Below are 27,821 nucleotides of genomic sequence, written 5' to 3'. Positions count from 1 at the left end.
GAGGCACAGCTGCCCGTGTGGAAGGTGAGACGCGGTGGAAGGGGACTTGGAGGAATAAGCCGAAGACTGAGAGGCAGGTGGGAACCGTGATGGAAAAGTGCTCCACGTAGTGGGGCAGCACGTGCCGAGCGAGCACAGGAGTTGCCCAGAGGGCGGAGGGCAAAGCACGGGTGTCACAGGCCCAGCCACCAACACTCACCAGGTCCCGCCCCCTCACCCCCACAAGCCAAAGAGAAGAGCTGTGCCGACAGCCCTTGCGAGGCCCTGCGGAGCATCTGAAATCTTTTATTGGAAGATCACTGCCGTTTACCATATAGAAGACTAGACAGCGGACGAACAGTGGAACCAGAGCCCACATTAACCGGAGCAGGCCCCTCAGCTGGGGACCCTCCCTCCTCCCCTGTGGACCAGGCTGACGACCTCTGCCCCTTCCTGGACCCCTGGGCCTTTGGCATAATGCTGATGGGGTCGCTGTAGGCAGTGAAGCCCCTTGACTCAAAGCAAGACTTAGATGAATGCTGGAGGACGGGGCACAGGGGGCAGTCCCCTGGGCTGGGGGGGAAGCAGCGAAAGTGGAGGAAGCCAGGAGATGGGGCAATGGCATCTATTTTCATTTTCTGAAAAGGGGTGCACAGAAGCCTGCAGGCAGGCAGGCGGCGGCTGGGGTGAGTCACGCGCTGACATCCTTGTCCTCGCCTGGCTTGACGGCTTCCAGCAAGGGGTCCCCAGGGCCCGCCTCCTCCCCCTCCTTGGCCTCACTGGACTTGGAGTTGGGGACCCAGAGGCCGGAGTCGATGCAGCGCTGCATGTGGTACTTCGCATCCTGCAGGGAGAAGTGGGGGCGAGTGAGGCTGGGCTGTCACCTCCTGGTGGCCTGCCTGTCCCCTACGCAAACTCAAACCCGTTTACTGTTTATCCTAGATCATAGCTGTCAAGTACGTCAAATGCAGCCAATGCAGGTGAGGGATGGAACTTTTAATTTTCCTTAACTTTAAGTCAGAATTAAATAATGCAGGTCTGAAGGGTCAGCAAACGTTTCTGTAAAGGACCAGAGTAAATACTTTTGGTTTGCAGGCTGCATGGCCTTTGTCACAACTACTCAACCCATTACCCTTCAACTCTATGGTTGGTTATAGCACAGTCAGTCACAGACAATGTGAAAATAAAAGAGCATGGCCTCTGCATACCAAAGACAGGCAGCGAACCTCAGAACCAGAGTTCAAGACCCTTGCTCTAGATGCTCATTCCCCACAGAACTTTCTAGAAACCCCAGAACAGATCCTGTGACTGGATCCATCTTACAGATGAGGAAACCAATATGGCCAACCAGCAGAAATAGGGTCAAGCCCTATTGAGACTCAAAGTCCTCATCTCCCAGTGCCATTACTGTTCCTAATAACAATGACAGCTGAGTTTCACCAGCATCTGCCTCGTGCCCAGTCCTCCCCATGCACTGGCCAGTTAATACCGAGAGAGAAACTGCTGTGGAGGTGTAACTGAGGCTGGGAAGACCCCCTCCTTGGGTCGCTGAGTCGCTGGCAAAGATGGGGTCAGCAGGGTGCGCTAGATGTGCTCATAAACAACCTTCGGTGACAGTGACACTCAATCTGGATGCCAGGCACACAATAGGTGCTCAATAAATGTGAGCATGTGACATGAAAGCCTGGCTGCCTCCTGTGCCAGCCAAACAGTGACTTGACCTCCCTTATTCCTCCCAGAAGCCCAGGAGACCCTTCTACCAGCAACACAGGGTGCAGGACTACGGCACACATTGCTGGCCTGGCCACTCAGCCTGGCTGGTGGGTGGGCCTGAGGCACGGCTACTCACGGTGGGGTCCATCTTGCTGATGGCATCTTGGAGCATCTGTACATCCTTCACGTCAAAGCATTTCTGGAGTTCCTGTAGGGGCAGAGGGCCGGGGGTCAGGGCCTGGGTCCCCAGGACCTAGAGGGCCTGCCGCCGCCTGGGGGTGGGGCTCCGCACCTCAGGGAGGGACTCGTAGACCTCCACAGGGTCCAGGCCGCCGGGGCCAAGCCGCTTCCGGCGCTCCTCCTCCTCATACTCCTTCATAGCCTTCTCGATGCGCAGCTTGGCACGGCCCCGCACACGCTCCTTGAAGGCCTCCAGCTCGTCATTGAAGCCCTCCATGTACTGGCGATCCGCTGTCTGTGGGGAGCAGGAGACGGGAAGGGTTCACCAGGCAAGGCGGGGGTGGGGAGACCCAGGACCCTCCTGCTGCTGGTCCTCAGAGATGCCCTGGGGCTCAGGCCTCTCCTCTGCACCACCTAGTCTCTGTCCCTCAGCTCCATTTCGCCTCCCATCAGGCAGATCTCAGAAATATCGCAGGTTCGGGTCCAGACCACCACAGCAAAGCCAATATCACAGTCAAGTGAGTCACATGAATGTTTGGTTCCTAAGTGCATCTAAAAGTTACTTTTACACTATATTGTAGCCTGTTAGGTGTGCAATAGTGTTATGTCTAAAAAAAGTACATACCTTAATTAAAAGATACTTTATTGTTAAAAAATGCTAACCATCATCTGAGCCTTGGGCGAGTTGTAATCTTTTTGCTGGTAGAGGGTCTTGCCCTAGTATCACCAAAGATCACCGATCACAGATCACCATAAATATAGTAGTAATGAAAAAGTCTGAAATATTGAAAGAATTACCAAAAGTGACAAAGAGACATAAAGTGAGCAAATGCTGTTGGAAAAATGGCGCCGATAGACTTGCTCGGCACATGGTTGCCACAAACGTTCAATTTGTAAAAAACACAGTATCTGTGAAGTGCAACAAAGCGAAGCACGGTAAAACGAGCTATGCCTGTATGCTAATGACCACCTGCCTGCGAGCCCCCTGAACTGCAGACCCCGACACCCCCTTCCTCAATGTCCTCACGCAGGGACTTTCATAGGCATCTCAAACTCAACACAGCCACACCCAGGCTCTGGATCAAGCCCCTCATTCTGCCTTGCCCTGTCTCCCCAGCTTAGCATGGGGAGCTCCATCCTTCTAGGTGCTCAGGGCAAGAAACCTGGGATGCCCTTGACTCTCCCTCAGCAGCTTTCAACATCTGTCCGGGAGCAGCCCACCTCTCATCTCCATGGCTCCGCCCTCTCCTGATGTGGGAGGTTCTGATCGCAAGGGTCTGAGTCCCAGTGGACTGTGTGTTCATGTGTTCGCCTCCCCCTCCCCCAGTGGACCTCAGGCTGGTTCCTGGAGGACCACCCACCACCCCGCCCGCACAGCTCAGGGCCCCTACCTTGATCTTCGTGAAGAACTGCCGGAAGCAGGCACGGGGGTCCACCTTCAGGCTCTTGGCCAGCTCCAAGATGAACTGCATGACGATGGTCTGGTGGGCCACCTGCTCCATGAGTGCGCATTTCTGCAGAGGGAGAAGAGGCACAGCGTCACCGGTGGCCGCCGCAAAATAGAGTCCTTCCCAGTTCCAGGGCAGCTATACTCACCTCCTCCACCTCTAGGTCAATACACCAGATGACCAGGTAGTTGGCTGTCTCCTCGCACACCAGGTGGACGTTGTCTGACAGGTACTTCTGACTGTCATCCCAGCGGCGGAGCATGCCTACAAGGAGTTGACAAGGCGCTGGAAAGGCCCAGAAGAGGAGCCAGTCCCCTTCACGCACACCCCACCCTCAGCCTGCACCCAACTTACCAAAGTGCTTGATCTGTTTCTCATACTTCTCCACAAATGTCTTGTGTTTCTGCTCCCTCACCTCCTCCGACTCCTCCTCCGCCTGCTCGGGCTTCGTATTGACCATGCTCTGTGGTGAGGTAAGAGGGGGAGTGGGCTGGGGCGAGGCCGTGGAGAGCCTCGAACATGGCCGTGTGGGCCGCGGCCGCAGCGCCCATCCCATCCACGGTGGAGGCGGTGACGGCGCTGTGAACATCAATGTGGCGGGAGCGTGGGTGTGGCACATGTGGCCTCGGACTAGGGCCTTTGGGCAGATCAGAGGGGGACCGATGGGGTGCTTCATCTGCCCGGCCCCCTACACCTGTTCCCTCCACTTCCCACCTCCACACCCGTCCCTCCCCTGACCTGTGCAGTCCTCTCCCTCCTCCCCAACCTGCCACTGGCCACCGAGCCCTCGCCAGCAGAGTCCCCACCAGCTGCCGCACACCTTGCTGAAGCCGTCTTTGCTGAGCGTGTCCACGTTCCACGGCATGCTCTTCTCCTTCTTGCGCATCTCCTCCAGCTTCTGCTCCCAGTTCCGCTCCTCTCTGCGCAGCTGCTGTGCCTCAGCCTGCAGCCGCTCCAGCTCCGCCTTGCTGCTCTCACCCTCGGCCACCTCCAGCTCCTTCAGTTTCCGCTGGCACTCGGCCACCTTGCGCTTACATTCACGGCAGCCCCTGTCCAGCTCCTCCTTCTCCTTCTGGAACTGCTCCATGCGCTCTACCCGGGCCTGTGGGCAGAGTTGGCCCACCACTCAGGGGAACAGTCTGCCCCTTGACCCCAGCCCCACTCCAGCCCAAGGCTCCCAGGGTGCTGCAAGGAATGTCTGCACCAACCTGTGTCCTGGACACCCAGCTTCTACCCTCATCTCCACAGGCACCTGCGTGCACCCGAGTCAGGCCAGGTCCTTCTGTGCTCAAAAGCCTTTGTGGCACCCACCTCACTCAGAGCAAAAGCCCAAGTCCTTCCCGTGGCCCACCAGGCCCTGCATGATCTACCTTGCACCTCTGCGTCCTCACCTCCTCCGGCCACACTGGCTGCCTCACCCTTTCTTGAACCCACTTCAAATCTCAGGGCCTTTGCACTCTCTGTTCCCGCAGCCTGGAACGCTCTCCCCAGATCCCCCCATAGCTTCCTCCCTCACATCCTTACTGTCTTGGCTTAAATGTCACAAACGTCGCCTTAGAGATGAAGCCTCTTCCTTGACCACCCTACTGAAGATCAGGACCTCCCCTTACTCTTATCCTGCTTTATTTCCTCCTCAGCACTTGTCTCCTGCTAACATCCAGTGACAGTTATTTATCGTGTTCTGGGCACTGTCCCTCTCCAAGGATATTGGCTCCACAGAGGTAGGGATGGATCTGTTCGCTGTGTCACACTCATACTTGCACACAGTAGGGGCTCAGGAAAAACTTGTTGGATAAATAAAGAAAAGCCTCACTCCCCCACCAGGGTCTCAGGCTTCCCCTCCTCCTTGAAGTATCTCTCGGTGACGCTCGGGCACCAACTCCCCAAATCCACCTCTGTCTGGGAATCCTGCAGGCATCTCCAACTCCATGCCCAAAACTGAACTTATCATTTTACCCCCCAAAACCTGGTCTCCTGTCGTGTTTTTCCTTAACAAAGCCACCCCCCACCCTACCCCACCTGCTGCCCCCACCTGAGGCCTGCTCAATGGACCTGCTCTACCCTCCTGTTCTGCCACGCAGTCCTGATGGTTTTCACTTCTAGATGGTTCTCCAATTCGCTCCACTGAAAGTCTTGGGCCTGGATCACTGCCAAGGCCCCTCAGCTGTTTTCAGGCTAGTATGCCCTCCTGAGCCCAAGCTTGGTGCCCACCAGCTTCCTGTCCCCCTACCCTGGATGTTACATCCCAGACATCTGCTTCCACTGTGCCCCAGTTCCTGGCAGTGCTTGCTCAATTCAGAGCTACTGACTAAACCCTGAGAGGTGCCACTGCCATTAACTGCTGCCCCCTCCACCCAATCCAGGCTCAGAAGCTGCCAGAAATCTTTGAAACATACACATCTGACTGCGGCTTTTCCTACTGCCCCATTCTAGAGTTTCTGGGTTCAGATGAGACCCATGACCCCTACTCCAGGCCGCCCAGCTGGCACCATGGCGCTGTGGGGAGTTGGGTCCTGCCCTGCCCTCCCAACTCTGGGTCCCAGGCAGATGCTGGCCTTTGTGGGTCCCCAAATGTACCAGCTCTCTCTTGCCTCTTGGCCTCTGCACGTGCTGTTCCACCTAGACCTCTCTTCCCCTTACTCCACCTGCTTTGCCCCCAAGTCTTAGTTTTGACAGAGTCTTCCCCAAGTACCCCTGCTCCAGCATCACTGAGTCCCAAAGGCCTCTCTGTGATCATCAGATGACATGATGAGACGCTGGAGGACAGCCTCAGGATCCTAGACATAGGGTCACATGCCAGTCGCTGCATACTGCCTGGGTGTCTGTGGGTTGATCCCCTAACCTCTCGGAACCTTGGTTTCCTCATCTGTCAAATGCAGACAACAACGCTGACCTCACAGGGTTGCACTGGGAGAAGCAAAGATTTTATATTACAGCAGATGGTCCAGGGCTGTGGACGCCCAGCGAACATCAGTCCCACAATGGCTATGGTCATTACTGTCTGTCCGCAGGGATGATCTCTCTCTGGGTGACACTCTGGGGCTCAAACAAGAAACTGTACTTGGAGTACTTAGTTTGACTTCTGGCCCAGAGTAAATGCTCCTTAACTGGCAGTGGTGTAATTACATCATCACAGACACCCAGCCCTGGTGACATGTCCTTGGCCAAGCTGCTTAAACCCATCCCTGCCTTGGTTTTCCCCTCTGTGAAATGGGGCCTCACAGGGTTGCTATGAGGACTAAATGAAATACTCCACAGCAATTGCTTGCAACACAGCACTATTTTACTGTTATCACCACTGCCATGGCTGCTGCCACAAGAATGGCCTAACTCGCTTCTGTGCCTTATTCGAGGCTGTATCTCCAGGTTCTAGTACAGGGCCAGGCAAACACAGTGGGCAAGAGTCAAGAGACTTGGACCCTTCTCTGGTATCCCATAGGACTGACACAACTAATCCTGAGCCTCACTTTTTCTCATGTGGATGGGGGTCAAAAAGGCCCTCGCCTCATGGCGAGGTAAGGAAAACAGCCCTGGCCTCTGCAACCTCCCTTTCTCCACAGGGCCTGTGTTGCCCGGGAGATTTCCCGCTACCTTGCAAGGGGCTCTTTAGAGTCGACATCATAGCTGGCCTCCGGTGGCAGCAGGAAACTACCACCCTTCTGGTTTCTGCTGGGCGGCCACCGAGTTCTTCCTGGTGCCCTCTGAGCAGCTGCCAGGGAGGCCAAAGCTAAATAAAGCTTCTCGAAGTTGGTAGGGGCAGCTGCGTGCCCCACGTGGGCTTTACGCTTCCAGGAGGGGCTGTAGCAGGCTGGACTGGGCCCTCGAGTGTCACTGCCCCCCTCCCTTACAGATAGGGAAACCGAGGCTCACGGAATCTTGATGCGACACAGCTCACTGAAAGGAGCCACAAGAAACCAGTGGCGGCTGAGCAAGAGAGCCAAGGAGCTGGGGCTGAGAAGACCCACTTGTCCCCTCCTGGAACCTTTGGAATTTTTAATTTTTACCAAGAGAGTGAACTACCTAAATTATAATGATTATAGTGGCTAAAGTTTACAGAGAGCTTATTACATGCCAGGTGCCGTCCCAAAAGCATTATGCACATTAAATAAGGTAACTTTTACAACCCTATGGGATGGATACAATTAATATTCCCGGCAGGGGAAATCGAGGCACTGAGAGATCAAATAACTTGCTAGAGGTCACGTAGCAAGTCAGTGATTCAGAATCTAGGATCTGAACGCAGGTGGGCAGGCCTGTGCTCAGAAGCACACCAGGCTAACTTTTTACGAATCCCATCTCCCCTCCCAGTCCCTGAGCAAGGTTCTTCTCAGACCTAATCTCATTTCAGTCTTCCAGTGGTCTTGGAGGCAGGGCTGGGACTAGAACCCAAGTTTGCCTAGTGCCGGAGACACTGAGGCCCCTGTCTTCACTCCAGCCACCTGGCTCTCAGTGGCAGGACATGAAAAGGTTCTGTGTGAGGAGGGCAGAGGGCATGGCGGGAGGAGCATGCTACAGGAGAGGGGTACTAGTTTCCAAAAAGCAATATAGATTAACCTCTTTATGTGACAGAAATGTGTTCCCAAGAAGTCTTTAGAGCTTTGTAGAGATCTTAAATATTTTATAATAAATGTTACACATGACAAGTGGCTTGCCTAGCAGGTACACTACCCAAGAGACTGCTGCTTTAAGGAATGGGTAGAAATGGGATTGGGGACCAAATGTAGGGACTAATGCCTTGGCAGGAAGGGAAAGGGTCCTTCTAGGAGTTTCTGGATAAATGAGTGGGAATTTCCATATGGAGGGTGGGGTGAGGTATTTCTAACTGGAAGGTTCTGAGAGGTACACACCCTTAGTTTGAGAGTATAACAGGCAGAGATATGTGGGGGCAGCAGCTCTAATTTGGGGAGCAGGTTAGAACATTAGGTCTTTTAAGAGCTGTTCTGCTGGTCTGTGAGCACAGCTGGACAGGGAGAGAGGTGGAAGGACACTTAGACTTGGGATTCTGGGGTCTGGATTTGGGGGCGAATAGATAAAAGGGGCAGTGAATGGGGAATCAGGCTGGGAGACAGTTCTTGGTGAGAGCAGGAACAATCTGGGTGTCAGAACTGCAGACCAGGCTGGGGTCAGGAGGAAGGCGTGGTGGCTTTCAATGAGGTGTTCCAATGCTGGCAGAGGTTCCTACAGGAAGCTAGTCTTGGGGTGTGGGCGGTGCCTGGGTCTGCAATGCCAAGTAGGGGCAGGGGCTCTGGCGGGACCGGAAGCTAGGAGAGTATGGTTTCCTGGTGTCATGGCAAATGGGGTCTACAGTAGAGGAGAGCAGCCGGAATTGGAGGCTCCATCAGGCGGAACTGGTAGTTCGGTCTGGAGGGGAACTGGATTCCAAAACTCCAGTTTTAGGTGGGACTGAAATCCCTAGTCTACTTGATAGGGAAGGGGTTGGCAGTCCCAGGCCAGGAACAGAAATCCCAGGGGAGGCCGGAGTTTCTTGTTATGTTTGGAGGAGGGAGATTTCTGGATTTCAGAATAGGAATCACCCTCAGGACCCAGGGAAGCATATCGCAGAAAAGATTCAAAGTATTGGGGACTCTAGATACTGGGGAGCGGCCGATAAGATATCCAAGATCAGAAGTGGGTACCGAACAGGTTCAGGGTCCAGACTCTGCGGCGGAGTTCTGGGTGTAAGCGGAAGGTCCTAGACGGGACTAGGGGGCACCCCAAAGCCTATCCTGAGAGTCTAGACTCCGAAGAAGGTGCCCTAGGGGTCAAATGGGAGTTCCATGCAGAAACTCAGGGTCTCGGCAGTTCTGGGGTCCTGGAGGTGAATCGAGGAACCCTGGGCGATGTTAAAAGTCCAGACTGTGGAGTGGGGATCCCAGGTGTCAAAGGCGGGGTCCCTAGCAGTATAAGGGATCAGAACTTTAGACTGAAGTCTCAGGGAGGGGGAAGGGGCTGGGCGCGCGCGCTCTACCTGGTGCCGCCAGCGGAAGAGGCTGGCTGTATCGATGTTGGGGTGCGTCTCGTCTTCATCGTCAGACACCTCGATGTGGTCCCACACACTGTAGTCCACCATCTTGCCTCTGTGGCCCACCCCGCTCTTGATCTGAAGGCGGCGGCGGCTGGCAGCGCTGGAGTCCCGGCCCGCGGAGCCCCGCCCCTTCCGCTTCCGCCTGGTTGCGCACACCCTGCCCGCGCGTGACGTCACATCCCTAGCAACCGTGGCGGCGGCACTAGCTACCGAGCTCTTAAAGGCCCTTGCGAGCGTGTTCCGGCTCCCCAGACTCCCGCCGAGACCCCACCTCTTCCCGCGCGGGGTCCCCGCTAGGCACCTCCTGGATGTATACGAACAGGCGCTCCAACCTCGAGCCCGCTGCCCCCCAGCGGGAGTTTGCAGCGCCCGGGGGTGGGAGCAGTTGGCGAGACTGAGGAAGAGGATTGTCCCCTTAGCCACGCCGCAGTGACATCAGCCCGAACCCACTGCAGGGGCGGGGCCTCGAGAGGAGACCCGCCCCCTGCTCCTTGTGAATTGGGACCTAACGCTACGCTAGGGACGGGTGTGTGGACTGAGAGAAACTTCCCTGTACGAGGGGTGCAGGATCCTGCCCCGGGAAGGTCTTAGTGGAGGAGGGATATGGGCCTGCCCTGGAAGGTCAGAGGTGGTGGCGATGTGGCCCTGCCTTGGGGGCTTTTATTTTCCCTGCTCGGACCACAGCTTCCTTGTCCATATTCTACCACTCTTGAGCTGGGATCCGCGCACATACCCACGCTGGAATCACCCGGATCCCCCAAACGTTCTCGAGCTCCCGTCCGCGGCGTCCTTCCGTGCGGACGCTGGGTGTCGCTAATGTCTAGCCAGCGGCCAGTGCTCCCGGCCCCGCGCTGGATGGTGGTGGTGGAGGGTGGACCATAGAAGTGCAGATGGGAGTTTTCCTCCTAGTGGTATTCCAGGACTGCTCATAGCCCCTCCCCTTTCTTCTGGTGACCCCTTCATCGGCCAGGATCTAAGAACTCCACTATTCTGAGTTTAGGCAACGATCCAGCCACACACACTTTTGTAAATCCCAACCCACGCTTTGATACCGGGATAAAAGGCCGTGTTGCAGTTTAGGGCCAGGATTATCTCAGATTAAAGAGTGCTCCGTAGGGGGCGGGTGGGTTGGGAGGAGCTTCAGCCACTCAGGCAAGGGGCACCCCTTTCCAGACTCGCCCAGAGGGATTGTTTGGAGGGAGGAGGGTGGAGAGAATGGAATAAAGGTCTCCTGATGGGGACATTCCCTGGCCCGGGGAGGGGGTGGGAACATCCAGACATAAGGGTCCGCCCGAGGCTGCCCCTCCACCTTGAGCTTGATTCAAACCTGCGAGTGGGCGGGCGGGGGCGGGAAAGTCCCCGGGTCCTTTTCCCCTCCCCCTCCAGGCCGGGGAGTCCGGCATCTCAGCGGCCGTCACGGCCCGAGCACGCGCGCGCACGAACCCATACCCCAGCGGGTCTCACAATCGCGCACACATACATACACACACAGCAGCAAACAAAGGGTCTGGACACCCTGTCCCCTTTCGCCCTCCCCCTCCGGAGAGGGCGGGGCATTCCCTCCCCAGGTCCCCTACAAGGTAAGTTTCTGTCTGCGAGCTGCGTTGGGGAGAAGGACCCGGCGCCCCGGAGGGAGGGTACCAGGATGGAGGGGTCCCCCCGCTCCCCAAGAATGCCGTCCCCGGGTATGCCCTTTGAAGGCTTCAAGCCTGCCTCCGGGCTGGGGGATGTGTGAGGAGGACCCCGGATGCTGGGGATTCCCTGGTAGACGCAGCGGGGGAGGGGTGTCTCTCCCTGGCTTCCGAGACTGGAGCTGCCCGGCCCCAGTTAAACGGAATCCGAGGAGCCCCAGCTCTCAGAATTGGAGACAGGGCACTGGAAGCTCTCCCAACAGCGCCAAGTCTTTCTAATCTCCCGTCAGCACAGCTTCTCCAACTCTGGAGTTAGAGCCCCCTGAGTTGATTTGTACTGTCCTTTGGTCTCTCCCCCCTACCCCATCAGCACATTACTTGCTGTGTCTCTGGAACCTGTGAGGCTGGGGTGGGGGGTGGGGTTTGGGGGACTGGGAATGCTCCTCTGGACTATCCAAACTTCCTTTGCTGCCTCCCACAGCTACACACCCTTAGCCGCAGTGAAACCCAGCAATCGGTTTTGCCTTCCTGAGCCTCAGTTTCCCCATCTGCAAAGTGGGGAATGACACACTCAGGCTTCCGTGACACTCATGCATGCAAGCCTACCCTCGTTCCATCACTTATTTCTTAGCTCATTTCATACCTATTTTCCAAGTGCCTACTATGTGCCAGGGCACTATAGCCAGGCCGTGGGGCTGCAGCAATCAAGATGAGCCAGGTCCTTGCTCTACTGATCCTCCAGACTGGTAAGGGAGCAAGGTCAGTGTGTAAACAAATACCCACGGTGATTTCAGACCGTGGAGACAAAAATTCCATCAAGTGTAGAGAGTGACTTGTGGGGTGGGGGTGGGGTGGGGGGCGCTGCTGGACATTAAATGAGATTTCTGGTTTGTATCTGCCTTCCATGTGCACTTCAACTCACTCCATGAGGGCAGGGCCAGGTCCAGATCAGTGCTTGGTACACCGTAGGTGCTCAATAAATGTTGAATGAATTAAAGAGGGAATTAGATTAAGACTATTTCCATAGCACTTTAGAGCAGGAAGGAGGCTTATCCATCTATCCTCCCATTTTACAAATGAGGTGAGTGATTCCCTAAGACCCAGAGAAGGGAAAGATGTTGTCAAAGGTGATACAGGAAATTGATGAGGTGTCATCATTCTCATAAAAGTGAGGATGGCTAAATGAATGGTTAACGTCTGAGAAAGGAAGAGAGTAGAGAACAGGCTTCCACAATACCCAGGCATCCACAATACCCAGCCTGCACCCACCTCTCTCCCCATACCACAAACGTAGCCCTGCATCATCCATTCAACAAGTATTCAGTGCCTACTATGTGCTGGGTGCTGGAGACACAGCAATGATCAGAACAAAATTCCCTGTCCCCATGGAGCTGACATTATTGAGGAAAACAAAAGAAACAGCATAAACAAATACGTACCAGCAAATTGTGATTAGGACTGTGAAGGAAATAGTTTGTGACAAGAAAGAAAAACGAGGGTCCACTTCAGGTTGGGTATCCAGGAAGACCTTCTGGAGGAGCTGAATTACTCTTTAAACATCACACACACACACACACACACACACACACACACACACACACACACACACACACATCCAGACAAATGTAATCATGCTAACACTCTATACTGAGAATCTAAATAATGTACTTGAGGCCACATAGCTAGTCAGTGACTGAGCAGAGCTTTGAAGCCAAATTTCACATTTCTAACCACTGTAAAAAGCTACTTCCTGTTGCATCCACATGCACATACCCCCCCCACACACACAAACTCAAATCAGTCACACAGAGGTACATGCAACCTATGCCAACAAGGACTAATGCGGTGTCACCCTGTCACACACACTTCTGCAGGTACAGTCTGATCTCAACTATACAAACTCAGACTCCTACCAAGTTCCACACGTCCCCATGCACAGCTGTGTACAAAGTCCCATGCATACACGCATGCATGTACTCACAGGCACATGGCCTCTGACGATTTTTCCTAGCCCTGCTTTAGTGCCAGGCATGGAGCTTGTCAGGCCTGGATGCTCAGGGCCAAGGTGTGGACAAGACCTTTATCCTCACTCCCTTGCCTCTTGTCGGCCACCTATCCCCATATCCTTCTCCTGAGGGAGATGGGGGGTGGACAGGATGTCAGGCTAGGTGAAACCAGTGCTCTTCTGCCCAGCCAGGCCAGGCATTCCTAGGCTGGGCCTGCGGCTGATTGCGCTGCAAGCTGGGTAAGAAAAAAGGCCTCTTTCAACCTGAGCCTGGTGCCAGCTGCCCAGAGCAGTCTGCCCTGCCATCTGGACCCCCCTCCCCAGACAGCCTGCTTCCCAGGGGAGGGGAAGGCAGGCTTAGAGGCTGATGCCCTGTCTCTCATGCCCAGGTTTCTGCCAGGATTGATTTCTGCAAATGTACATGGGTGTCAGGACAGTGATGGGGTGCGTGTCTTCACCTCTCTCCCCTGGCCTGTAGGGCTCCTCTGGCTGTCCACTCCTCCATTCTTTCATTGCACAAGTTCTTGAATACCTACCATGGGCTGTTCCAGACACTGATGGTATAGCCAGGACTGGCTACAGAATTTGCAGAGCCCAGGGCGAAATGAAAATGAAGGGTCCCTGTTCAAAATTATGAAGAATTTCAAGATGATGACAGCAGCACATTAAACCTAAGCTTGGAGCCCTGTGGGACTGCACAATTTACATGTCCATAAACTTGGCCCTTGATACATCTAGAACAAGGCAGAAAAATCCCCTGCCATTGCGGAACTAAGGGTTTAGGGAGAGCAGAAACATAAATATATGCTATGTCATGGGTGATGAGAGCCAAGAAGAAAAAGCTAAGTGAGGGGCAGAGAGTGATGGGATTGGGCGAGGCATCCATGTCAGGGAAGGATCTGGAAGGAGGTAACTTAGAATAGAGACCAGAAGGAAATGAGGGAGTCAAGCGGATTTATTCATTCAAGAGCTATTTGTTGAGCACCTACTGTATACCAGCATTGTCCTAGCAGGGGACAAAACAAACCAACATCCTGACCTATGTCCTAATCAAAGGATAGGCAATAGCTAATAAAAATAGGAAGTAAATTGTATATCTCATTAGAATGTTATAAGCCTAAAACAAAATGAAAGCAGAGTCTGGGAAATCGGGAAAGTGGGAGGAGCACAGGATATGTGAGGCTGTTTTTCTGGGTGGAGGGAACAGTAAGTGCAAAGGCCCTGAGGTATGAATGTGCTCAAAATGTTTAAGGAACAGCAAGGAGGCCAGTGGGGCAAGGGGGAGAATGGGAGGAAGTAATGTCTCTGTGAATGTGTTGCTTTCTCCCATGTCTGTCTATAGCTCCATGTGAGTCAAGAACAATGGTGATAATTGTTTTCACTAGGATAGTGGCTACTGTTTTTCGAGCACCTATGAACCAGGCACTGTGCTCAGAATCTTACACTCACTATTTCATCTTCACAATAATCTCCTCAGGTAGGTATATTATCCCTATTTTACAGACAAGGAAACTGAGGCTCAGAAAGGCTGGGTGACTTGCCCAAGGGTATACAGCTAATAAGTGGCAGAGCCAGGATTTGAATGCAGGCCTGTCAGTGTAGTTCTGGAACCTGAGCATGGCCCTTGCTACATGGCCCTTTCTCTGCCTGTCTGAGCATATGTATTGTCTACACACGGAGAGATAGGGTGCCTCTCTCTCCGTGTGTGTCTGATTCATTCAATACTCATTGACATTATATGTGGGAGAACATGGTAAGTACCATTTCTTGCCCTCACAGAGCTTTATCTAATAAGGGATACAGATAATTACAACCAGAATGAGGAGTACTTTAATGGTGGCAGAATAGGCAGCAGTGGAAGTCCAGAACTGGACTGGCTGAGAAGCGAGGAAGACTTTTAAGCTTCCTTTATACATTTATCCATTTATTCAACAACTGTCCATTGCAGGCTTGCCTGGTGCTAAGCACTAGGCCAGTGAGATAATGTTTATTCACTCGTACTAGTTGATACTGAACTGAAGTGCTAGCTTGTGCAATAAGGTAAGAAAAATAAGAGCCACAGTAGGGGGGAAAGTAGCTAATCCATAGTAGACCTACTAAGAACTTTATAAAGAAATTACATAGTATGTTATGAGATGATAGTGCTGTGGGAAAATAGAGCAGAATAAGGGGGATCAGGAGTCCTGAGGGGCTAGCAACTTAAAACAGAGATGCAAGAGAGAACCACCAGGAGAAATGCCTGAAAAGTGAGATATGAGCAAAGACTTGATGGATGTAAGGGGCCTTATTTAAGGCCCCTTATTATTTAAGGGGAAAAGGTTCCCAAGCAGCAAGAACAGCAAGTGCAAAGGCCCTAAGGCTGGACCGTGCCTGGTGTGTCCAGAAACAGACAAGAGGCCAGTGTGGAGTGAGCCAGGGGTAAAGTGAGAGGAGGTTAAGACAGAAAGGTGACTAGGCACATGTGCTGGACTGTTGAGGACGTTGACCGTTCCTCTGAATAAGATGAGAGCTATGCAGGACGTTGAGCACAGGAGGGACATGAGCTCTCTTGGGTTCTAACAGGTTCCCACAGGCTCAAATTTTAGCAGCATTTATTAAGCACTTACTGAGTGCCAGACACTATTCTGTGAGAATTCAATATGGTCTGATCTCATTTCATTCTCACATGGACCCCGTAGAAGTTATTATTTCATTTTGCAGAAGACAAACTGAAGAGTTTGTCACTGAGCCACAGCCACATAGCCGTAATTTGCAGCGCCTGGGTGAGAAGGTGAAGTGAGCCAGACTTCCCCTCCCCCATGCTTTTAGACAAGGATCACCGGCAGTAGAGCGCACTCAGCATCCGGAGCTGCGTCTGTGTTCCTGTCTGTTTCTATTTCCACGCGTCCCTGTCTGTCTCCGCGCGCCTCTGCCTGCGCGTCCCCCATCTGTGCCCAAGCCGCCGTCTTTCTGCGCCCGGCCCCCGCATATCAGAGCTATTTCGGGTTTAGGCTTAAAAGCCCAACTGCTCGGAGGAGACGCTTCCTCCGGCCCCCGGCTCGGACCACGCGCCACACGCGGCAGGCTCTGGGAGCTCCCGGTCTTCTGCTCGGAATCCCCAACCTGGGGTTAGCCCCTGCGGGAGGAAGGATGGGGGGTGCTGGGGCGACCCCACCCGCGAGGCTCCAGGTCCCCCAGTGGCCAGCCCCTGCACTGACGCTGTCGGGAGCCTGGCTATGCGTCAACTGTCGCTTTGGTAACGGGTGACGACGTCACAGACAGGCAATGCGTCAGCAGCGTGCTGACGTCACGCCCCGGGAGAGGCAATTGACCAGGGGCGGGGACGGATTCCAGGCCCCGCCGGCAGGGGGAGCCCCAGGACACTAATGGTGGATGCCTTTGGCTTGGTCCTGCAGGAGGCGCTGGCCTGGGCCGACATGGTCCCCGTAACCTTCACAGCGCACTAGGCTGGCAGAATGAAGAGGAGTCGCAGTGTCCTGTCAGTGGCTGGGACCGGGGAAGAGGTGCGAGGGGCGGGGCCCGGGCTGGGGGCGGGGCTTGGGCCATGTAGAAGGCGGGCGCCCTCTAGTGACGGCGGCTGTTCACTAAGTGGCCGCGAGGAGTCGTCTCCTTGTGCCTCAGTTTGCTCCTTTGATTCCATTACTTTCCTGCCGCCAGGATTAAGAGGCCCTCCTCAGCCTAGGAGTTGGAGGCAGGGTCTCTCAAGGGGCTTCCGAAGTCAGGAAAGGATTGTAGGCGGAGCTGCAGGTGAGGTCTCGAGGGTTTCAGATGTGAGACGGGGCCACCGACATTAAGACCAACGGGGGGCTTCTTAGACTTGGAGGATGGGAAGAGACCCTGAAAAGGTGATGTGTTTAGAGGGATCTCATATCCGGGACAGAATGTACAGGCATGGGGGCCCAGAGCCCCAGGGCTGGGACATGAGGGAGCCCTACAAAAATTATGGCTGAGAAGGAGCACCCCTCAAATATAAGGGGTGGGAAGACACCCTCTATAGGAGGGATCAGCGAGTGGCTCAGACTTGAGAGGGGACATAAGGAGCCCATACCCCCATCAGCCTCTCTTAAATGGCTAAGGAGTGTCATTACTGGGGGAGGAGCTCACAGCTGCCTGTCCAGGCTGCACACCCATCCTGCCTCTGTCCCTCCTTAGAGGCCGGGGGAGACCCCTGAACCCAGCCATGCCAACATGTTGGGGACCGAGCTCCGACGCCCTCGCCGTCGCCTCTCCACTGGTCCGGGCCTGGGCTGGGTGGACCCTGAGCCCTCGGATGCTGGGGTCCTTCTGCTGCCACGGCCCACCACATTGCCACTTCTCATCCCTCCGAGGATTTCCATCACCAGAGCCGACAGGTAGGCAAGAGAGGGGACGAGGCTGGGAGATGGGGTGGAGGAACAAGGCCAGTTGGGCTAGGTCCACCAGCCCTTTCTGTGCTCCAGACGCCCTGTGTTTTGCAAAACCAGCTGAAACTTCTCTGGGAGCCTGATGGGTCAGGCTGTGACACCCCTCCCCCAAGGTGCCCCTTGCAGCCTCTACAAACCCTTTCTTCAATTTTGCAGCTGAGTCAGTAAGTGGCAGAGTTGTGGAAAAGAGTTTCAGCTTCTCAGTCCCAAATGGTGCCCCCATATTCAGAGAACTGGGCCAGGTTAGGGAGCAAGCATCTGGTCTGCTGTGTGCCTTAGTTTCCCCTCCTGGGAGGATTCTGTTTCTTCCAGGATTTAAAGGGGTGAGTGAGATCTTGGAGGAGGTCTGGACTGGCATTTTTCTTTCTCCTGGGGAGATGTGACAGATCTGTGAGCCTTTACATTGCATTTTCTTGCTATTTCTCATCAGGGTCTTGCCAAGGCACTCCAACCCCATTCTTGGCCCAAGGATGTGTTCAAAAGCCTGACAGCTGAGCTGGTCATGGCTGCTGGACCACCCCTGGCCCCACTGCCCTCCCTAGGTCACTGTTCTCTGAAGCCTCTGATTTACCCACCCCCTCATCTACTCAGCTGGAGGGCTCCAGAGTCTCTGCTTGGGTCATGGTACAATGATGATTCATTAAAAAGTGGGGAGAGGAAGTGATTGTCATTCCCACCCCTGGCGGTCTAATGTAACCCAACCCCTCCCCCCCCCAAAAAAAAACCCTCTAGCCTCTGCAACTTCAGGTCCAGCCTGATCCATCCCAGCTTCAGGCCACAGCTCCAACTACCAGCCGGGCTTACTGCCTTGTGCCCTCCTTCTTCTGGAACCTCCCTGTGGCCAGATACCCACCCCCACCCCCCCACACCCACATTCCTTGTTGCCTATCCAGAGCACATACCCCAAGACTGGCCCAGTCCAGAACCCTCAATTGATCTAGGGAGGATTAGCAGCCCTTGCAAATCCCCTAGAAGCCAAGATAAGTGTGTACTTTAGGGAGGGTCCCTGAGAGAAGTGAGGGTCACGCTTCTGCCCTCTGAGATACCCTGCGGCTGCTGATGGGAGGCTGGTTCTTGCTCCACGTTCTCCCACGCCTGGAGCCCCCTCTGGCGGAGAGAAAAGCGGCTGTGGGGGCTGGAGAAGGATTTTTTTTTTTTTTTATAAGAACAGGGCGGGGAGGCGGAGGGGGGATTGGAGGGTAGGCGGTGGCAGACGACTCGGCCTGCCCTGGGAGGACAGTACTGGGGAGCAGCGGGGCGAGGGCCTGCATCCGCGGACACGCACCCGAGCGGGTTAGCGTCTGAGAGCCTGGGCCGGGAGAGTGGAGCTCCCCCTGCCCAGTCGCCACCAGGGCTCCGCCCCGGCCGGGGCCCTGGCCGGGGCGGGGCGCAGAGAGGGAGTCCTCGAATCCGCTCACTCTGCTTGCTCGCTCGGCGCGGCGCTGGGGGAGGCGGGAGCGTGAGTCACGGCGACTCCCGATTTAGGTGCCGAAAGGGGGGCTCTGCCGGCGGAGGCAGCGAGGAGGAGGCGCGGCTGTTTACTCGCCTGTAAAGGGCACAGGGATGCGTCCGGCGGTTTCAGGGGACCTGCCTCAGTTTACCTCCTGCAGAAGCATTTTAGAAGAGGCAGCGAAGCATAGAGCTGTGGACCAGCAGCTAGGGTATCAGCTATGGGTATCCTCCTGGAGCCACAGGGGAACCAAAGAAACGCATTAGAAACACTCCATGGTGGCCCCAGGCCAACCACACACACACCAACACGCATGGACTCCTTCAGACACGACAGTCAAACAACGGAGGCTGAATCGCGTGCACAACTCAGCAAGCACCGACAGACCACGGTGCGCACCCAAAGGCATGAGAGCACATGCACAGCCCCCAGGCCAGCGGAACAGACCCCGAAGAAGCGCATACCTCCCGAACAGGCAGCACAGGAGCGCACAAATCCTTCACCCGCAGACACACATACAGCGAAACCCAGAGAAACAGGCAGACCGCGGCAGCCAACCACGTGCGCACACACACTTCCAGGACACCAAAAACACATACAGCCCTCGGAAGGGGCCACGTGCACGCATACCCCACCCCGGGCACACACCATCACCATCCTCCGACCTACCGACAGGAGAACCCCAGCACATCACCGCTGCCCGCCGCAGGGACCGCGTCCATGGCACCAGGACCACTTCCCACACGTTCCCGCTGGCCTGGGGTAGCAGCGAGGACACGCCAGCACCCGGCTCCGCCCCCGCCATGATGGAAGGACTGACTGACACACGGGCAACCAGTCGGGTGTCATCTTCTAGATCGGATTAACCGTTTAACTCCTTTGTGCCCGTGCGCATCGCTGCTAGACAGGGCGCTCTGGAGAGAGTAGCGTTCCGGCGCCCCCTCCCCGCCAGGAGCGGGTCTCTGCGTGGGCGGGAAGGGCCCCCCCATCCTTAGGTGGCTGCCCCCCACTAGCCGGGACCGAGAAGGAGGGGGGCGGCGCTGACAGCCGCGGCGGGCGTGGGGCGGGGAGGGGCGGGACGGGGCGGAGGAGCGGGTGCTGGCTCCGAGCTGGGCTCCAAGCGCGGAGAGCGCTGCCGGGCACCGAGCAGAGCATCAGGCACCGGCAGGAAGCCTCCGCGCCCGGCCCGGGGGCGATCGGCCTGTAGCGCCCCCGGGTCTATCCGCGGGGCGCCATGGCCCCACCGAGGCCGGACGCACTCGCGGGGCCTCGGGCGTGTCGACTCCCGCGCAGCTGAGTAGGGAGCAGTTTGGAGAGCCGGGACCCCCTGGGGTGCAAGTGGGGGCCGGCGCCATGGAGCCCCCGGCCGCCCCCTCGGAGAGGAGCATGTCTCTGTCTCTGCCCGGGCCCCGAGAGGGCCAGGCTACCCTGAAGCCGCCCCCCCAGCACCTGTGGCGGCAGCCGCGGACCCCCATCCGTATCCAGCAGCGCGGTTACTCCGACAGCGCGGAGCGCGCGGAGCCGGAGCGGCAGCCACACCGGCCCATAGAGCGCGCCGACGCTGTGGACACCGGCGACCGGCCCGGCTTGCGCACGTCCCGCATGTCCTGGCCCTCGTCTTTCCACGGCACCGGCACAGGCAGCGGCAGCGCGGGTGGAGGCAGCTGCAGGCGGTAAGACTCCAGGCAGCCGACGCGCGCGGAGCGGATAGGCGCGCGGGGAGGATGCAACTCTCCCCGCTGACCGCAGGGGGCGCTGTGATGCGGGTGGGATCGGTGAGACTGGCAGCGGTGAGGGCTGGGGGTAGTTCTACTGCGGGGGCATCGGGGCCTCTGCCCCTGGTGGTGCACTGTACCCGAGCCTTCCTACTGAAGTTGATCCTGGGGTTGACTTAAGAGGCGCCATGATGCGTGTGGTATTAACGGGTTGAGGGCTGCAGCTTTAGGGGTCGAGGGCTGCAGCTTTAGGGGTCTATAGCCTTAGTCGGTGACAGTACAAGGCAGTGGCTAGGCTGGATACCACTTCAAGGGACTTTCCTGGAAGCACTGTATTGAAAGCTAGATTCGCTGTGTTTGGGAATGTCCTAGGGGGAGCTCTGTGTTGTGGGGAGAGGGATGCCTACTAGGACCTAGTGTTTCCTTTAGGCTGAGGGCTCTCGGGGTCCTTCCAAGGGGTGGAAGACTGCATGGAAATGGGGGGGGGGCGCATTCATGGACTCGTCGTGCAGCAGATAGGATCAGAAATCCAGAGAGGGCCTCTTTGGGGAGCACTGTGTTGGGGGCCTTGTGCTGGGTGGAGCCCCCTTCTTAGGGCAGGAGAGTTAAGGTGCAGTAGCTGCACAGTCTCAGGATGAAGAAGTCCCTGCCTCCCCAGGTGACAGTGTTAGTGAGGGGCTGTTTGGGCTGGCCCTGACTATTTTCTTTCTGGCCTCAGTTCACTCTAGCTGTTGGGGTATGACCAGCTGTGGCTGCCTCGGCTGTGTGCTCTGCCTGAGCTTTTGAGGTCCTGTGATTGTAACATGGGGGACTGTGTATGCTTCAGGGAGAGCGACTGTGGCAGTGGGAAAGTGTATGCTCCTAGGATGGTGATTTTGTGACTGCGTGCTTCTGGGACAATAGTCATGACAGTGACTGTGTGTGCTACCAGAATACTGTGACGATGTGGCTGTATGTGCTCCCAGGATGCTGTGATTGTGCCACTGACTGTATGTGTTGTTGGGATGCCATGATTGTGACAGAGTGACTGTTTCTGCTCCCAGGAGAGTGATTATGACAGTGAATGTATGTGCTCCCAGGACAGTGATTGGGACAGTAACTGTAAGTGTTGCTGGGTGATCATTATAGTGACCATGTGTGATACTGGGACAGTGATTATGACAGTGTGCATTCTTGGGATGTGGCGATGGTACCACTGCGATGTGTACGTTCCCAGGACAATGTGATTGTGTCAGCAGGACTATCTGTTCTCCCTAGGACACTGAGATTGAGACACTGTGATGTGCTCTCAGCTGCCTATATGCCCTGTGCCTGAGAGTCAGTACTGTGACTTTTGAGGTGTTCCTGTGTGCCTGGTGTGCTGGCCCCTAACCACCTGGTGCTCCAGTGGTGCTAGAGGTCTGACTGTATATGCTCTGGTGATGTAACTGATGGCTTTTGACTGTGTGCTTTGCCTGCCCCCCATGGATACCCCTCTGCTTGAGACATCACTAAGACAGATTTGGGCCTCTCACTCCTGGAGTTCCCAAGGAAGGCTCCTCTAGACTGTGACCCTAATACACCAGCTCTGGGGCCCTCCAGCAGGTACCACAGCCCCCCAGGCCACTTCCATCCACCTCCATTCGGGGTACACCCAGCCCCAACACCCCTTCCCCCACCAGGAAGCCTGCTATTTCCCAGAGGGAACTGGAGAGAAGCTGAAGGAAAACAAATTGGAATCAACAGGAAATGCCAAGACCAAGGGCAATGTGCCAGGTCACTGTTCTGAGAGACCAGAGCGGGGGTAATATGCAATAGGAACTGGGCTCAGATCCCTGCTAAGGCCCCAGGTACTCCCCCTAGCCCGGTCTCTGGGGTGCTAACTCTCAGGGTACAGTGGCTGAGTGGTGATAATCATCATTATCTTAGTGGCATCCATCTCCTAATGGCGCACTCTCAGGCTCCACGTGGGGGACTCTTCCACATGTCCTCATCCCCAGGACCCCATGAGGTATTTCTGTTGGATAGATGGGGAAACAGGCTCAGAGGGACGAAGTCCCTTCTCACCCAAGCTCGCACAACCAGGAAATGGCAGAGCCGAATTCCCAACACAGGTCTATCTGTTACCTGTGCCTCCTGGCACAAGTGTCTTGTCCTCTCTGAACCTCAGTTTCCCCATCTGTAAAGTGGAGCTGTTATCAGCCCTACCCTGTGGGTTTGAGAGTTTCGTGAGATTGGGGATGTGTGTAAAGGACTTAACACAGTGAGTGCTCAGTAGCTTAGTCACTCATAGACCTGGATTTAGGAGAGGAGGCGGAGCCTGCAGAGACCCTGTTCCTCCAGGATGGGAAGGAAAAAACAGGAACCTCAACCACATCCCGGCAGAGGCTCAGGTTTCTGTTTCACTGTGGCCTGTGTTGCCTACAGGGGCTGTGGTGGGAGGGAGGGCATTGGTGCCAGCGTCCTCCCCCTGCTCCCAGGCAGAAGAAGAAAGGGGAACTGAAAGGCCTCCAATGGGAACCTCACTTTTTAGAATGGGCATTCTGCCAGCCCAGTTCTCCATCAGGGGGTTCTTTCAGTACACACACAGGGGGTTCCAGCACTTCCCACGATGGAGTTTATGCAGCTCCCATAAAGGGAGTCCAGAGAGCCCTCCAGACTTGAGTCACAGGAATCCCCAGAGAGAGGGCACTGCCCCCCATTCGAGAAGGCATCCGCAGCCCCCTTCCAGACCTGGGGATGTATGAGCCTGCGCTCCTGGCGCCCTGCGGGGCTGAGTCACGGCACCACCACGATTTGTCAAGAGGCAGATGGAGCACAAGGAAGAGAAGGACTTTGGTGGTGAGGTGGGGGGGCTTGCCTTAACTGGGAGCGGGGCCAACGTATCGACCCCACCTACCCCGCCTCCCTTTGGACCCCTAAACTCTCCCCAGCCTGACTGGGATATCTCTCTGGCTGGTGGTCTCTGTCCCCACTTAAATCCTCGCCTCCCCTTTTTTCTGGCCCTCCCTTCTCCCTTCCCTGAGCGGGTGTCTCCGCGCGCCCCCTGCTGGGCGACGAAAAAGGTACAGGTTGAGGGTGCGCTCCGAGTCCGGACTTGCCTCTGGGACTCGTCCCCGAGCAGAGCAAAGTCGCCGCCGCTGCCACTACCACGGCGCCTAGTATTATTATTTCATGTTTATTGAACGCCTCGGAATGCGGGCGCCAGGCCGGCCGACCGCAGGCTGCGGGTGAGGTCTGCGCCTTCCCCAGGTGGGCTGGGACCAGGCCGCCACCCCCACCCTCTACCCGCCATTCAAACGCGGTGAGACGGCGCCTGGCGGATGGAGAGGAACTCTGCAGAAAAGTTGTGGACGCGGAGTTCCCTTCTGGCCTCCGCGGGCTTGCCCATGCCAGGGCCTCCCAACACCAACCTGCGTTTTAACTCCCAACATCTTTAGCTTTCCATCTTTGCCGAGGAAACAGAGACGAAGTGGCTTGCCCGAGATCACACAGCCAAGAAGAGCAGAATTGGGGTTAAAAACCAGGTCTCCTTGGCTTTAGACCAGTGGATGAGATTTAAGTTGTGCCTCTGACTGCTGACACTCTGTGTGACTTGGGGCCATCGATCAGGCCTCCCTGTGCCTCAGTTTCCTCATCAGTAAACCGAGCTGAATAAGATCTAACCACCCCAGGGCTGTGGTAAGGCTGAGATGGCTGACGTCAGAACCCGGCAGCCAGGAGCTGGTATTTTGAGAACTATACTTCCTCAAAATGACTTCAACAGAGAGGAGGGGGCCATCCCTTACACCACAAACCCAGGCCCTGGCTGTGGGGATGCCCCCTTAAACCAGTAACATACTGACTGCAAACTCCTCTGAGTTGCAGGAAACTGGGGTTTTGGGCCTGGGGGAACCACAGATGCAGGGTGAAGTCAGAGTTTTGGCGGGCATCTGAGCCCACTGTTTTCGCTCCTGAGTAAGCTCAAATCCAGCCTTTGCCCTTGACTTGCTGTGTGACCTTGAGAAAGAAGTTCACCAACTGAGCATCAGTTTCCTCATCTTTAACAGGGCCTTTCATTCCACGTTGATTGAGCATCTTCAGGCTGTGACTGAAGATATGAGATAGACCCAGTCTCTGCCTCTTGGAATTTTCAAACTAGTGGGTGAGGAAGAAATAGCAAGTAAAGGATATGATCGTTCCAGATGGTGACACATGGGACATGAAGAAAAGAGGGACCCTGGGGACAAGGAAGGCCTCTCTGAGGAGGTGACATTTGAGCAGAGACCTAAATGAAGTGAGAGGATGGTATTTGGGTGTCTGAGGGATGAGAGTGACAAGCAGAGGGACTAGCCAGCGTAAAGGTCCTGAGGTAGGAGTGTGTCTGATATGTTGGAGGAAAAGTAGGGGAGCAAGTATGGCTGGGACAGAGTGAACAGAGTTAAGTGGAAGGAAATAAGGCTGGGAGGTGATGGAGCAGCTTGTGTAAGGCCTCATAGGCTATGGTCAGGGTTGACTTTAGGCCTCAGTTTACATCTGACTGCCTAGGATGAGACAAAGGTCACCGGACTAGAAGAAAATTGAACTGTGAAGAGCCTAGTGATTCAAATCCCAGTTTCTGCAGACAGACAACTGGATTTATGATCTAGCTCTGCTCTTTTGGGGCTGGGTCACCTTGGCAAAGTTACTTCCCTTCTCTGGGCTTCAGCTTTCCCATCTCTGAAATGGGCCTGTAAGGACCTGATTCCCAAAGTCTGATGTGCAGGATCAGCAAAACAATGCAGGGAAGCCTGTGAATGGGTCAATGTGAATGTCCTTCCTTTCTGTTTGTACTTGAACCAAAGGGTCCTGGTGGCCAGTGCATAAGTCTTAGTGGGTTTAGAGCAGGAGTTCTCACCCAGGGGCAATTCTGTAGCCTCCCCCCACCGCCCCCTGCCAGAGGACATGCAGCAATGGCTGGAGACATTTTAGCTGTCATGATCGAGGGGTAGAGGCCAGGGATTCTGCTACTGCTACAAGCACACAGGACACCCCGCCCTTCCCTGTCCAGGACAAAGGATTATCAGGCACCAAGTATCAGTAGTGACCAGGCTGAGAAACTGTGCATTCCCAACGAGGGGACAAAATTTGGTTCTTGGGGTGGATGTGTGAAAAAAAAATCTTATTTTATATACAAAGCCCCAATATACACACACACAATACATAAACAAATATACAATGTATCTGTGATATTAACATTTCACAGAAGTGTTTGGTGGTGGGGGGGATGTGTAAAAAGTCTGCTCTTTAGGGAAGCAATAATGAAATACAGGGTGACAAACACTGGTCTAGAGCCTGAATCAGCCACTCATTGGCTGTGTAACTTTGAGCAGGTTGTGTCTCTCCAAGACTCAGTTTTTCCATCTGTAAAGTGGGGACAATAGTATCACTTTGCAGGTGTTTTGTGAGGGTTAAATGAGCTCATAGCTAGAGGTGCTGAATCCCAGCATTCTGAAGGTTCACTGCTATCATCATCATCATCATCATCATCATCATCATCATCTGTATTCTCTGGCTAGGACAGTGGTTGGCATATTATAAATGCTCCATAAATGTTTTGTCAAATAATAATAATAATACTTGTAACTAACATTCAGTGAGTGCTTGCTATGTCGACATTTTTCTGAGACTTTTATATGTCCATCCATGAAGCGCAGAGTATAATACCCATTTTACAAGTGGGAAAACAGGGTCAGTGAGAGGAAGTGACTAGCCCAAGGTCAAGTGACTAAGTGCCAGAAGCCAGAGTCAAGTCTGGGCCATTTGACTCTGGGCCCCAGAACAGCAGAGCCAACAAGTAAAAAGGTATTCACAGAGGCAATGCCCTAAAATAGAGATTTGCCCGTTTTTTCTTATTTAAAACAAACTTCTCCCCCTTCCTTAACCCTTACAAGCCACAGGCAGGTTGGAGTAGGATCTGGAATTATAATCAGTTGGCTTACTTTGTTTAAGGGTCTTCACCTCTCTGAGCCTCAGTTTCCTCATCTGTGAAAGAGTATAATGTGCCCACAGAACCACAGTGGTTGGGCATGCAGAGCCACCACCGGGGTCTCAGAAAATCCCCATGCCTGTGTACTACTGTGCCTGCGTGGGAGTCAGCACTAAGGAGAGGTTGGGTTCTTGGGGTCACCTTATGAACTGCGGGGGCTCCAATTCTAAGAGATGCTTCAGAGATTATAAGGAGTATCTTTAAGAGTTATAAGACATATCTCAGAAGCTGTGGGGAACCATTCTGGGGGGGTCACCAAAGACTGTGGGTGCATCTTGGATTCTGAAGGTGCCCCTGAGGTTATGTTGGGGAGTTCTCTGCATTTGCGGGATGCTATGGAGACACTCAAGGCTTGGAGAACATCTGAGGGACAGTGAAAACATTCCTGGGGTCTGTGAGGGACCTTAGGACTTTGGGGGCCCTCATGCCCATGTCTGTGAGAATGTTTATGGCTGTGGGGGATTCTAATGGTACTCTGGAGGTCTCTGCATGACTCAGGGATGGTGGAGGTGCCCTAGGGCAAGGGTCCCCAACCCTTGGGCCATGGACCAGTACTGGTTCATGGCCTGTTAGGAACCGGGCTGCACAGGAGGTGAGTGTTGGGCGAGCGAGTGAAGCTTCATCTGTGTTTGCAGCCACTCGCTCCCCAGCACTAGCATCACCATCTCGCTCAGCTCCACCTCAGATCATCAGGCATTAGATTCTCATAGGAACACAGCCCGTGGCGCCTAAAAGTTGGGGACCGCTGCTCTAGAGGATTTGGGCGACATCTGAGGAATCGTAGTGGAGTCCTGGGATCTGCGAGGGTTTCTTGTGGTTCTCAGAGCACCCCTGGAATTTGTAGGTGCATCCTAGGATTCTTGAGGTGCCCCTGAGGTTTGTAGGGGTGTCAGGAACAATGAGGACACTACTAGGGGACATCTTGGGAGCTATTGGAGTGTCCTAAAGTCTATGAAGGCCTCTCAGAGCACTTCTGTGTTTCATGGGGGAACCCATGGATTTCGGGGATACCTTGGGTTGTGTGGGGGCATCTCAGGCATAATGTGGGCACTCCCTGGAGTTATGGGGACGTCTGAAGGACTTCAGGGACATCCTTGAAGTCTATGGGCCTCTCAACACCACGGGAGACTGTGAGAGCGCCCCTAGAGATTTTGGAGGCGTCCCAAGTGTTTATAGAGACGCCTTCGGCGATTGTGAGGACGTCAGAGGGACTGTGGGGACCCTTGGGGTGTGCGGGATGTCCCTGCTGCAGCCCTGCGGGCGTCCCAGGCCCAACCACGCCCCAG

General features: G+C 55.0%; 2 protein-coding genes across 3 annotated transcripts in view; one reads left to right on the top strand and one right to left on the bottom strand.

Annotated features, from left to right (window-relative positions):
• Positions 1-267: 267 nt before the first annotated feature.
• Positions 268-9,593, bottom strand: CDC37 (cell division cycle 37). Its single transcript, XM_006905884.3, has 8 exons — positions 9,289-9,593; positions 4,141-4,422; positions 3,675-3,783; positions 3,469-3,584; positions 3,264-3,386; positions 1,985-2,167; positions 1,829-1,900; positions 268-823 (listed from the first exon to the last, which is right to left on the bottom strand). Exons 1-8 carry the CDS (start codon positions 9,388-9,390, stop codon positions 671-673), a joined length of 1,140 nt encoding a protein of 379 aa, XP_006905946.1. The 5' UTR covers positions 9,391-9,593; the 3' UTR covers positions 268-670.
• A 1,173-nt stretch (positions 9,594-10,766) lies between these two features.
• Positions 10,767-27,821, top strand: part of PDE4A (phosphodiesterase 4A) — a 43,497-nt gene continuing 26,442 nt past the window's right edge. Inside the window, exons 1-3 of one of the 2 annotated variants that reach the window (XM_015598439.2) lie at positions 10,767-10,925; positions 16,377-16,484; positions 17,134-17,333. In XM_015598439.2, the coding sequence (XP_015453925.1) occupies positions 16,437-16,484; positions 17,134-17,333 (248 nt within the window). In that variant the 5' untranslated portion in view covers positions 10,767-10,925; positions 16,377-16,436. Of the gene's footprint in view, positions 10,926-16,376; positions 16,485-17,133; positions 17,334-19,935; positions 20,508-27,821 lie in introns of those variants that run through there. The other variant, XM_015598437.2, reaches the window with a different exon arrangement.

The sequence above is a fragment of the Pteropus alecto genome, unplaced genomic scaffold (assembly GCF_000325575.1).
Source record: "Pteropus alecto unplaced genomic scaffold, ASM32557v1 scaffold761, whole genome shotgun sequence".
In the NCBI taxonomy this organism is placed as follows: Eukaryota; Metazoa; Chordata; class Mammalia; order Chiroptera; family Pteropodidae; genus Pteropus; species Pteropus alecto.
This window is presented reverse-complemented; position numbering and strand designations above follow the sequence as displayed.